Genomic DNA, 12,603 nt, shown 5'->3' with positions numbered 1-12,603 from the left:
AAGAAGATAACCTTTGATCAACAGATTCATTTATACTGAAGACTTCTGTAGATCTACAGAACTGCCTCTTTCCAAAAGGGTTCAAAATTGAGAGAAAGCATTCAAGAGGTATATCAAGGTACCAAGAGTGAGTGTAGGAGCCCACTATCAGCCTTATCACCTCCTTCCTGAAGACCGCTGAAAAAGAACACCTCCTACCTGATATTCTTCTCAATCTCAAGTGGCTCATGAGGACATCTGAGCTTGGAAAAGACGTTTTCTTTTATGCAGTCCAGAAAGAATTTCAGGATCAAAGAACTGCCATTTTGCAGGTTAACATGTGCTCTTGCTTCCTTCAACTCAAGTAACTACAGTTTGAGGTCAGCATGGTGAACAGCTTTTTCTATAGGCAAGACCTCCCAAACTAACTAAATTTTAGGGTACTCAACAAATTAGAAAAAATTATCTCTAAAATATTGCTATTAATGAAGCACTTTGCAGCTTAAAGGCATCTGTGCACAATGTTTATTTCAAACTCACAAGAAAATCCTGTGAAGTAGCTAAGCCAGACATTACTACTAACTTTTTCTAGATGAGAAAACTGAAGTTGAAGACGTCTGAACTTTACCAAGGGACAAGTAAGCAGAGGAGCTGTAATATTCTAATTACAAATACCAGGCTCTTAGACAATTTTCAAGAGTGCTGTCTAAGCTAAAATACCCAGAAAGGACTTAGAATAATATATTGTTTGCCTTCTAGATGCATAGTAGTTATTGCTAAAGGTGGACAAATGCTAAAGGGGGAGCCATCCATCAATGTTAATAATGCTGGAGGCCACAGAGCAAGCATAAAGGCACCACTTACACTGATTTATCAACTGTAAATAAACAAAGGGAAACAAATCACTGACACTTGCGTTTCAAAGACAGCTACAAAGTTAGGGGAAAAAAACCAAAAACCAGCGCTAGAGCACTGGTGAATAACCCTATAGAGTGCACTAGCCGGTACTTTACACATTTTACAAAGAGAAAACTCAGGAATCTAAATTAATTGTTCACCTGCACAAATGAGAGTTATTGGCAGGTATCCTCTTTTCACATTGCCCTATAAGGAGCAGGTGACACTATACATGCTTGGGAAATCTGACCACCATACTGCTTCCTGTGTGGGACAAGTGCTGCCTCTCCCAAAAGCCCATGGCAAAGGGGCATGCCTGTGACCTATGCCCTGATCCCTGCGAATGGTTGAACCAGGCTGGTGCCTAATAGTAGATAAAAATTCAAATTCCCCAATGATTAAATTCTCCTAGTAAAAGACAGCCTCTCAGATTGAATTTTTAAAAAATATATCACTGGGCTATATAAAAAATAGGTTTAAAAAAAGTGACATAGGGCTTCCCTGGTGGCACAGTGGTTAAGAATCCACCGGCCAATGCAGGGGACACAGGTTCAAGCCCTGGTCTGGGAAGATCCCACATGCCATGGAGCAACTAAGCCTGTGCGCCACAACTACTGAGCCTGCGCTCTACAGCCTGCGAGCCACAACTACTGAGCCCGTGTGCCACAACTACTGAAGCCCGCGCACCTAGAGCCCGTGCTCCACAAGAAGCCACTACGACGAAGAGTAGCCTCCGCTCGCCACAACCAGAGAAAAGCTCGTGCGCAGCAAAGAAGACACACGCAGCCAAAAATAAAATAAATAAAAATAAAATACTTAAAAAAATTTTTTTAAAAAGTGACATAGTAGGGCTGAAACAAAAATTAGAGTTGACTGATAACTACTCTGGAGAGTGATTCAGATTAGCTGGTAGAGCTGAAGAGGGGCACCCATTCCACCCACAGTTCCACTTGAAGGTGTATCTCCAGAACTCAGCACATGTGCTCTAGGAGCAGGCATGAGAATAACCCATGCAGTGCTATCTTTTAGAATGCAACGGAATATAAAGAAAACTAAACTGATCAAGCAATAAATACCAACAAAATAGAGCAAAATATATTAATATAGATAAAGCCCTGAAAATAATGTTGAACAAAACAGTTTCAGAGCAAGTACAGTAAAATTCCATTAATATGAAGTTGAAAAAAATACAAAAAAATACTGTGCATTGTTTATAGGTACATACATATATACATATGTAGTAATCATTTGGAAACTTTCATAGGAATAATAAACACCAAATTCAGGAGACTGGTTACCTCTAGGGACAAAGAGGTGAAGCGCATACAATGGGCTTCAACTGTATCTGTAATGTTTCCTAAACAAAACAAAACAAACAAAATACCTCATTCCAAAAGAAAAAGGAGAGAGGATAAAATAAGTATACACTAGGCAAATATGAACAAAAAGTTAATATTTAAAATTAATATCAAATACTTGAATACTAAAAAGCATACTACCAAATACACAACATGTAAAATTATAGGGGAACTTAAATAACAAAGGAATAATTAACTTTTCAGCGAGATATAATGCCCATACACACCTTACAAATTAGCCCTCAAGTTCACTGGGGGTGGGGGGGTGGAATCAATTTGACAAAAACTACAAAACAAACAAAAAATCCCCCAAACTCACCCAACCGTCGTAATAGGAGATATTTACATCTCGCCCCCAAATTCAAAAGACTATGAGGAATACAGAAGGTGTGACACACACAACTAGCAGGACTGCTCTGATGGACACGTATGGAGCCCTGAACCCACCACACACCCAAGAATATACTTTTCCAGCGCACATGCGACATAAACAGTGACCAAGTACCTGGCTACAAAATTAGTCTCAAATACTGAAGAATCAATATACACAGTCTGTATTACTTAAGTGAAATGAAGTCAGAAACTAATAATGAAAAAATATTGTTTTTTTAAAAGAAGAGAGAAAAAGAAAAAATAGGTTTAAAACAAAAAACACATTCCTAATTATCTTAAGGCTTAAAAGAGAAGCCATGAGAGGAAAACAAAGATTTCAGAGTGTCCAGTTTCCCAAGACTTGATCACAGTTTTTCTTGGATTCCTCAGCACTCTTCAAATTCTTATCAAAACCTCTCTTCTTCAGCTAGCTGGAGGAGGCTTTTGTTCTTCTTAATCAAATGGGTCCTTCCTAGAACAAAATCAGTCCTTCTACATCATTAGTGGATTGGATGGGCATATAGACTACATTAAGCAAAGCCGATAAAAATAGACGCTTAATAAAATGAATCTTGCTAAACAATTTTGAATCTTGTTAAAAAAATGCTGATAAAGGAACCTTCCATAAAACATCTAGTGGCAAACAAATATGGTAAGTACAAAAAAACACCAACGTAGGCTAGGAAAGCAACAATTCGAGTCAAGGATGGCAAACTCTTTAAAGTATCAGCTGGCCATAAATGAGCAAGCTAAGCAGGGAAGTGGAAAAAAAAAAAAAGAAAAAAATCACCACATTAGGACACATGCAGGGCGAAAGAAATTACTTCTGTTATGAACAGCATTAGTCAAACACTGTACAGCACTGGTCAAGTTTGGGTTAGTTTTTCAAATGTATATGGGGAAATTACTGAAACATTCAAAGAAGCAGAATAAAAAATGAGGATGAAATATTAACCATTTCTTGAGTCAGTGTTACACATATTATCTCATTTATTCATTCCATTTTATAGATGAGGACCCCGCGACTCAGAGACTGAAGAGGTTGCCCAAGCTCACAGAGCTTGTGAGGAGCAGAGAACAGACTTTATTCTTTTTTTACATAGAATAGTTCTGCCCTGTTTTGAAGAGTGGAGGTGGCTTCTGTTTTAGTAAAGGGAATTGAGGGACTGTGTACTCTCACGTCAACTCAACAGACCAAGCAGTTGGTAAGCCAACACAAGAGCCGTGACATGGAATTTGTGGGAATCAAGAAATGCATATGGGAGATGCATACGGGAGATGCATACGGGAGAGAGAGCATGGACTCTGGAGTCAGAAGGACCTGGGTTCAAATTCCAGCTTGGCCACTTAATGGCTGTGTGATAGGACAATAAGTCTCCCTTTCCTCACCTGTAAAATGGAGCCTTCCTCACGGATATTACTGTTCAGATTCAATGAGTTATACCACTAGAAAAGGCCCTATGTGTATAAATACATTACTTGTATATTTACATTTTTCACTACTTTACACTGTATTCTTTTTAAGAAGAATCAGAAGAAAATGCCTTTCAAGACTCAATTAAGGAATAAGTATATGAATGCACGCACTTTTAAAAATGGATACTATAATTAAGGTAAATGAAAACAGGGTTCTCTGCACAGCTTAGTACTAAGTACAGTGCCCACTTCAAAAAGGTATACACAACACGGGTATTTACTGTTTCTACCCACTGCTTCTCCTCAGCCTGCAGTGGTGGGCAGAAAAATGCCCCACCCCCAAAGACATACACACCCTAATCCCCGGAACCTGTGAATGTGCTACCCTACATGACAAGAGGGACCTTGCAGATTAAGATTACAGATCTCGAGATGGGAGATTATCCTGGATTATCCAGGTAAACCCAATCTAAGTATATGAGTCTTTAAAAGCACAAAACCTTTCCCAGCTTCAATCAGATATGGGATGACTCAAGAAGAGTCAGAAAGATGTGACATAGGACTTCCCTGGTGGTGCGGTGGTTAAGAATCCGCCTGCCAACGCAGGAGACACGGGTTCGAGCCCTGCCACAACTACTGAGCCCTCGTGTCACAAATACTGAAGCCCGTGCGCCTAGAGCCCGTGCTCCACAACAAGAGAAGCCACCGCAATGAGAAACCCGCACACTGCAATGAAGAGTATCCCAGGCTCGCAATAACTAGAGGAAGCCTGCGCGCAGCAACAATGACCCAACACAGCCAAAAAAAAAAGATGTGACATAAAAGGACTTGATCCACTGTTGCTCGCTTTGAAGATGAAGGAAGAGGGTCATGGGCCAAATCATGTGACGATGTGGGTAGACGCTGGAAGCCGGGAAGAGATGACAGCCAGCAAGAAAATGGACATCTCAGCATGGAACTCTATCCCTACCAACACCCTGAATGAGCAAGGACCCTCCAGAAGGGTACCCAGCCCTGCCAAAACCTTGATGTTAGCCCAGTGCAACACACATCAGACTACTGATATGTACATGAACTTATGTAGAGCTTCAGAACTCTAAGATAATAAATTTGCATTGTTTGAGCTGCTAAGAATATGGTGGTTTGTTACATTAGCAACATGAAACTAATACGCTCTCTCTTACTTGCATTAAAAAAACTGTAAAAAGTTTTTATGTAAGTGTCCTTAAATCCTTTCTGAAACAAGGACAAATAAATTGGCCAATGCATGTAGCCTAACCAGCAGAGGCTACCTAGCACACATTCATCGTTTTCTGAGGCACTAACTCTGTGCCAGGCACAGTCTTGCCTTCAAGAACTTCACTCAGCATCATCCATCAATATTCATTTTCTCCCTCAGATTTGACCAGAAACACAAGTAACTGTCAGCTACCCCTGAAAAATGGCAACATTTTCAAGACAGAACTGGAGAAACTTAGAGTTACATCATAGCTATGAAAAGCAGAAGAGGTGGGGAGAGGGAAGAAACAGTTTGCCCCAAAGGACATAGCTCAGTTTCTTCATCTATGAAATGGTAACCTCACACATACCAGTTGAAGGACTGAAAGATAAAAAGCTTTTGATATTGTGTATGAACTATAAAAAGTGTGGAGAATCCCTCATAAGAATCTACTAGGTAGACAGAGTGCCAAGAACTAACGTAATGGAGAATTCCATATAAATTCACCCTGGATATGCCTTAGGGATTACTTCAACAGAATCCCAGAAAGCAAAAAATCTTACAGTTTTAGAAAAGAATCAATTTTAGAAAAACAGGCAAAAAGGCTCATAATTGACAAGGAGAGGAATGTCACAGTACCACTACAAACAATGCTTTTAAAAAACAGATGTCCAGGACTCACTGCAGATCTACTAAAACAGCATCTCCAAGGACGAGACCCAAGTCGTTTGAGTTGAGAAACACCACAGGAATGAAAGGGGGTGTCTACGGGTGTATATAGCAGAGGGAATCTAGCATCTTTTTGCCACGTGTCCTTTACTTACAAGTGAAGAATAACAGCTAGAATGTGGAGTATTTTCAAACCAGCAAATAAACGAGGCTGATGAAATCAAATGGGGAAGTTTCACAGAAAACAAAAAGTCAGAAAGAGGGACAAGGGCGGTATGTGGTTGCATCTCTTGTGGCAAAGGACACAGCCTCCCAGACTGAGGATGAGCAGAGAATAACAAAATGGAGCAAGCACAGCTGGGCCAGAGTGAGAGGGAAAAACAGCTAAGCTGGCAAAATCAGGATCTGCTCAAGTGAAACAGCAAAATTACTGGCTACCACAAGAGGAGGAGAGCTGTCGAGATGACATGGGGGAGGGGGAGCAGTGGGGGAGATAAAGGAGAAAATTAATTTCAGGTTGGCGCAGGAATGGAGCGCGGGCATAAAGGACGAGAGCACTAGCTAGAAGAGCGAGGGCCACGACTGGAGATGAGGACGCAGGTTCACCAGGAGAGAAGGGGAAAAAGAAATGAGAACAATAGGGCCACGGCCTCCCCGCTTCACTAGAAAGTCTCAGGAGCAATATAAATATTAGGGGAAGCAAGCAGGACATAAACGGTCTAGGAGAGAAGGAGAAAGAGAAAGGGCAGTCAAAAATCCTGAAAGACTACAAACAACATGCATAAAGCAAAAACTTCAAGGAAATTCTAGATGATGTTAAAATGTATGTTTCAGGCACATTTTAGCTCTCTCATTTAATAAAACAAGTAAACACATCTAAAAACAGGCAAAACTAAACAATATAGTTTAGGGATGTGTAAATGATACAACTGTGAAGAAAAGCTAGGGAAGGAATAATACAGAATTCAGGCTAGTGGAAGCCTGGCGGAGAGGTATACGATGAGGCTCTGTATTTCTCTGGAATGGGTGTTTGATTCAATACTACTTTTTAAAGTGTGTAAACATATAACATGCATATGTTTTTATATGCATGATATATTTCATAATTAAAAAAAAACTTCAGTGGAATTTTTCTTCCTCCCAATTTCCCAGTTTGTTTTCCTACTGTTTGTTTTCCAAAATAATCTAACAAACTTGCTCATATAATTATATAAAATGATTAGCGAGCGTTTCTGGCCTCAGATTTTGTAACAAGAAGCTGCACCTCAGGTCTAGTGAATCAAAATCGCTGGGGGTTGGGCCACTGAATCCTTCAAAAAAAAGAATGAAACGAACACCCTAGGTGACTCACAAGAATCTAAAGAAACTCAAGTTTGAGTCTCCCACAGGAAGAGGTCTTCTTTCTGTTACAGCCCTAACGCTCTGGAGAATCAAATGCCATTCCTTCCCCAAGTTCTCTGGGATTTTGCTCCTGCCCTCTCTCTTGTATTTTCAAACTTTCAACCTCAAGTCTCCCCTATCCTAATACACACACACACACACCAGCCAACTTGATCCTGCAGCCAACTCTAAACTCACTCTTTCCTTCTCTTTCACACTCAAAGTTTTCTAAAATGGCCCACAGTATGGCTCTGTTTTTAACTTCCCAATATCACTCTCTCTTTTAAAACCATCATTGATTGAGCTGCAAACATGTACTTCCAATTACGTACTAGACATTTCCCCTTTGCTCACCTGGCAAATCCTTATGCATTCTAATTTCAGCTCAAATATCACCTCCCAGGTAAAGCCCTGCAGCACCTCCCCCAAGCGCCCATCCACTCACCTATTAAACATTTCTGATACAGAATGCCTACCCTTACTTTTAAGACAAAGCCAAAAACTTTCCAAACAAACAAAAAAATTAAGATACACGTAGTAAAGGTGGTCAAAAGGTACAAACTTCTAGGTATAAGATAAACAACACCTGTGGATATAATGTATGGCATGATGAGCATAGTTAACAACAGTGTATTGAAGAGCTGAAAGTTAAGAGAGTATATCTTAAAGGTCTCATCAGAAGAAAAAAAACCTTTCAAACTATGTGTGGTGATGGATGTTAACTAAACTTATTGTGGTAATCATTTCACAATACATACGTTTATCAAATCATTAGGCTGTGTTCCTGAAACTAATACAATGCTATACGTCAATTATATCTCAAATTAGAAAATGCATTCAGATGATATGATAATGTGTGACCAGGCTGGTCTTGTTTATTTACTTATATAGCACTTGTCCCTGAAAGAGTTTAAACAAAAACAAAAACAAGCCAACCAAACCAAACGGTGGAGGTGGGCAGAGGAGGAGGAAGAGTGGAGGTGACCAGCACCAGGCGACAGGGACGGGTGGGGTTTGTTATCATCTTAAAAGAATGAACGAATAGGAGTTGCTCAGGTGAAAAAGTTCTGGCCTAACCTGCTTTTCACTTTGGCTGGGAGTGGGGCTTTGGGGAGTGGAGCACAGTAAGAAAGGGTATTTCAGACAGAACACAACCAGGTTTGTGCTTTTCTGTGCCTAGCTGAAAGGCAGGAAAGGGGAGGGAGGGTTAGTGATGAGATTAAAATGGAAGGCAGACGCCAGAATTTTAGAAGCAACAATTATAGGTTTACTACAATTTTTCTCTCCCTCTATACTTTATAATTATCTGCTTATAATATTAGTCCAGGCTTGTTAAAAGCTAATTTCCACTTTATATCTAGGTTTAAATGACACATTTTCCTAAACAATTTTTCAGGAACAAGACATTACCAATGAAAAATTGTAAAGCTATATTTTAACTACATTTGGCCATGCAGTAAGAAAACGAACATTTCAACAGTATCATGATCATGTAAAACATTTTAAAAGTCTCTTCTGTGAAAGAGGGAACTCTGGAAAGGAAAATGTGTGCGGTACTTCCACATTTGTCCTCATTTTAGCTCTCTACTGAGAGAAGGGAAGGCTAATAATGATTGCTTCACAGGCTAGGGAAAGGGAGAATCAGGAAAAACAGTGATTTCCTTCTTTCTAAAATGCATATTTTTCACACTATGACTTTTTTAAAAATCAGGATGGATTTCCCACTACTGATTACTGATCATTTTTTTGTGTGTGGGGAGGGCCACATTAAGTGGACCTTACAACTACGGGTATACTTTGAATTAAGAAAACATAGTAAAGGATTTTGGCCAAAGTTAATGATAGTAGTAAGAAAGTGGCAGAATTGGACTAAAAAATTCTTCTGTCAAGTTATTAATGTATATCAGTAGGAACATTATGGCCTGTTTGGCTGTTCTTTCATCAATTTAATTAAATGTATGGAGCCTACCGTCCATCTTCTACAGGCTCTTCCTGGAATACAAAACCATACAAAACACCTTTTCTGCCCTCAAGAGGTATATAAGCAACTATAAATGTCTACACAAGTGTCTACAGAACAGTCAGGAATTAATATCAGAAGAACAATACAAAGTGGGATACATCCAGATAAGGAGTGGTGGTCACTTCCAGCCAGGATACCAGGAAGGCCTGACACATCAAAATAACTTAATAAACATTGACTCTGAAAGATTACAAAAGACTCAAGTGAGACTTTGAGGAATGAAAGAATTTCGACAGAGAGGCACTCCAAGCAGAGAGGGTAGCAGAGACCAGGAAAAAGCACAGGGCCTCACTGGCAGGAGGAAAGTGGAGACTCGCGAATACTGGGAACAAAGGCTAGAGAAGTTAAACACGGGCTAAAATATGGAGTTCCCTGAAGGTCAAACTAAAGAACGTGAACAGAGGAACAGCCTCCGAACAGCTGTGTTTGGGGAAGGTTAGTCTGACAGTCAACTATACCACCTGAGCTGGAGTGGGGTGAAAGCAAATGCTGTGGACAGTCCAGGGTCAACTGCTCAGTGCCGGAACTAGGTGGTAACGGTAGCAATGGCAAGAAAGAATGTCGTCCCTTTGAACCGTCAGGGGACTGTTTTTGCATGAGGGCAAATTCCAAAAGAAGGGAGCACCGCCTTGTGAATATTTGTAGCCCCACTACTCCCAGTACAATACTTTACCCACAGCAGATGCTTGGTAAGTAAGCTGAACGAAGGCAACCTGTAAAGGCTAATCTGAAGCGTCACTACTGCTTCACGTCCATAATCACTCTTCTCTCTACTTCTCAAACCCACTCATATAGCTGTTAAGGTGAACTCCCTCTTCCAATCTCAGTGTTACAGCCTCAATCAAAATTTGCCAGTAGGCTTTAGAACCCCACTTCCTTCAAGTATGCCACAGCATTTAAAAAAGCATATAGACACACTATGAACATGTGCAAAACACTGCTTTATCCAGGATTTTACGCAGAAAACTATCCCGTTTCCACATGCACACCAAAAAGCCTTGCTGAAAGACTGTTTACAGCAGAACGTTTTTCTTTTAGGCAGCAATCAACATGCTTCTTGTGCTACTTATTCAATCTGCCATATCACTAGTGCAACCACAAGCTGCTGCTTACATTTCCAAAGTTGTGCAAAGGGTCCAAAGTTGTGCAAGAGTCATCACTGCAACCAGACTCCGGTATATTAATAGTTACAACACCTGAACAAGTCTTAGTTTTATTATCAGATTCAAAGTAATGCCAAGAAATCGCAGATATTAAAAATATTTTCAACGAGTTTGACTACTTTATCTGCGAAATACAATGGAATGTTATCTTCAGTGCAAATAACTGTATTTCTTTCTGCTTCGAATGGACATCAGGTCACCTGATAACTGGCAGTTGTGAGCCTGGATTTGATGTATCGAAAAAAACAAAGTGTCCCCAACACACACACACACACACACACGCGCGCGCGCCAGCGCACACCAAGAGCGCTGAACGCCTTGCATTACTATCAAAGAACCTCAAGTTTACACGTGGCAGAAGTCGACAGAACTCTTTCATGCTTTAATGACCTCGAAAGGGCCCAGGCGTCAAGTAACGGGATGTGACTTACTCTGACTTGGGAGTTGAGTGATAAAACTACATACCTATGTTACTACTATTATTATTTTTTAGAGGTTCTGTCTGTCCTCAGCTGGCTATCCCACGCCAGCAAGCGCTCTGCCCGGGCCTCGGCAGGTGCGTGTGGGTCAGGAAGCCCAAGGTCCTCCTCCCATCACCGTCTGCTCTCCTCGGCCCCGCTTTCCTCTCTCGGGGGCGGCGAAGAGGCCCAAGGCGAGGGGCCCGGGGCAGGGCGTGCGATCCTCAGAGCCAGGCTCTGACGGCCCCGGGCTGGGCCGGCCCTCCTCTCATACACTCCCCAGATCGCGCGTCGAAACGGCGGCCGCGGCCCCCAGCTGCAGGGCCGGGGCCGGGGCGGCGGGCCGGGCCGGCCAGGCCAGGCCGCGGCCTCTCGCAGTGCCCACGTCACCAGCTCCAGCACTGCGGAAATGGAGCGGCGCGGCCGGGGGGGAGGCGCCCGGCGGCGGCAGCTCCCGCGCCGCGGCCAGACGCCGTGTGCCCCCCAGCCCCGGCCCGGAGGCCGCCGACCCCCGCCCGCCGCGCTCACCTGTGTCGCCGATGATAATGTACTTGAAAAGATAGGCGTACGCCATGGCCGGGGCCGCTCGGTGCCAGGGCACGCGGCTCCTCCTCCTGCTTCTGCTCCTCCTCCTCCTCCGCGCCCCTCACCCCGGCGCCGCTCGGCCTCGAAACGCCAGGCCCCGCCCGCCGCAGCCGCCGCCGTCGTCGTCAGCCTCCGGGAGTGAGGGGCCGAGAGGAAGCGGGACAAATTGACACCCTCTGAGCCAAGGGAGACAGCGCCCAGCGGAGCCCAGCTGAACAATAACAGCCACCGCGGCGCCTCCGCCCCGCCTCCGCGCCGACCCGGAAGTGCTGCGGCCGCCGGCGCCGCCGCCGGGGGAAAGGGGAGGAGCCCCGCACGCCGGCAGCGCCACGCCGGCTGGAGCCCCGCCCAGCCAGAGCCCCGCCCCGCCTCGCCTCGCCGGAGACCTCCCCGGTGCAGCGTCGGCCGCTGCCGTCGGCCCCGTCGGCCCAGAGCCAGGCGGGGCCGGGCGCTGGTCTTGCCGGCACCTTTGAGCGGCGGGCGCCGGCGGCCGGGAGACGCTGGGGCAGGGGAGGGGCCTTGCGGCTCCGTCGCCGCGACGCGAGCGGAACCGCGTCCTTCCGCCCTGCGGTGGGGACGCGGGACACGTGGTGGGAAGGCGGAGGTCGCGTTCGGCGCAGGGCCTGCCCTGGGCTCGTGACAAGGTGTTCGAAAATGATGGAGCCTCTCGGGGCGGGGTTGGAGGGCGAGGCTGTATCTGTGGTGCGGGACGGGGCTTTGACAGGGAAAATGGAAGTGTTTGTAAATTCGAAACCCTAAGTTAGGGAATATGCGGTAAACCATGATATGCACCTGCGGTGGAATACTATGCGGTCTTAAAAAAAAAAAGCCTGACTTAACGTTACGCAAAAACAAGGCACAGGACTCAGTGTATAAATATACATTTATGTTATATATATTATTTATATATACAACTATCTTATATATAGTAAGTGATACATAAATTACATTTGTATGTTTATAAGCTATATTTTATTGTTATATAAATAACTTTTTATTTTACCATTGTGTAGAAAAATGACAGGAATATACTTAAAGACCCATACATAGTACGTAGTCAATCTGAAAGGACACACCTGGGACC

At 43.5% G+C, this 12,603-nt stretch overlaps 2 protein-coding genes across 17 annotated transcripts in view; one reads left to right on the top strand and one right to left on the bottom strand.

The window, feature by feature from the left end:
- The window catches only part of RAB2A (RAB2A, member RAS oncogene family), a 75,227-nt gene extending 63,437 nt beyond the window's left edge, over positions 1-11,790 (bottom strand). For 4 of the 6 annotated variants that reach the window (XR_009536538.1, XR_009536539.1, XR_009536540.1 and 1 more), the window contains exon 1: positions 11,463-11,787. Coding sequence is in view for 2 of the 6 variants with exons in the window: in XM_060128443.1 (XP_059984426.1) it covers positions 11,463-11,508 (46 nt within the window). In the remaining 4 variants the exon portion in view is untranslated. Of the gene's footprint in view, positions 1-10,941; positions 11,081-11,462 lie in introns of those variants that run through there. The other 2 variants (XM_060128444.1, XM_060128445.1) reach the window with 2 other exon arrangements.
- A 97-nt stretch (positions 11,791-11,887) lies between these two features.
- CA8 (carbonic anhydrase 8) overlaps positions 11,888-12,603 on the top strand; it is a 212,367-nt gene continuing 211,651 nt past the window's right edge. For all 11 annotated transcript variants that reach the window (XR_009536536.1, XR_009536535.1, XR_009536534.1 and 8 more), the window contains exon 1: positions 11,888-12,163. The gene's annotated coding sequence lies outside the window, so the exon portion shown is untranslated. The remainder of the gene's footprint in view (positions 12,164-12,603) is intronic.

Source organism: Lagenorhynchus albirostris, chromosome 17, assembly GCF_949774975.1.
Source record: "Lagenorhynchus albirostris chromosome 17, mLagAlb1.1, whole genome shotgun sequence".
Lineage (NCBI taxonomy): Eukaryota > Metazoa > Chordata > Mammalia > Artiodactyla > Delphinidae > Lagenorhynchus > Lagenorhynchus albirostris.
This window is presented reverse-complemented; position numbering and strand designations above follow the sequence as displayed.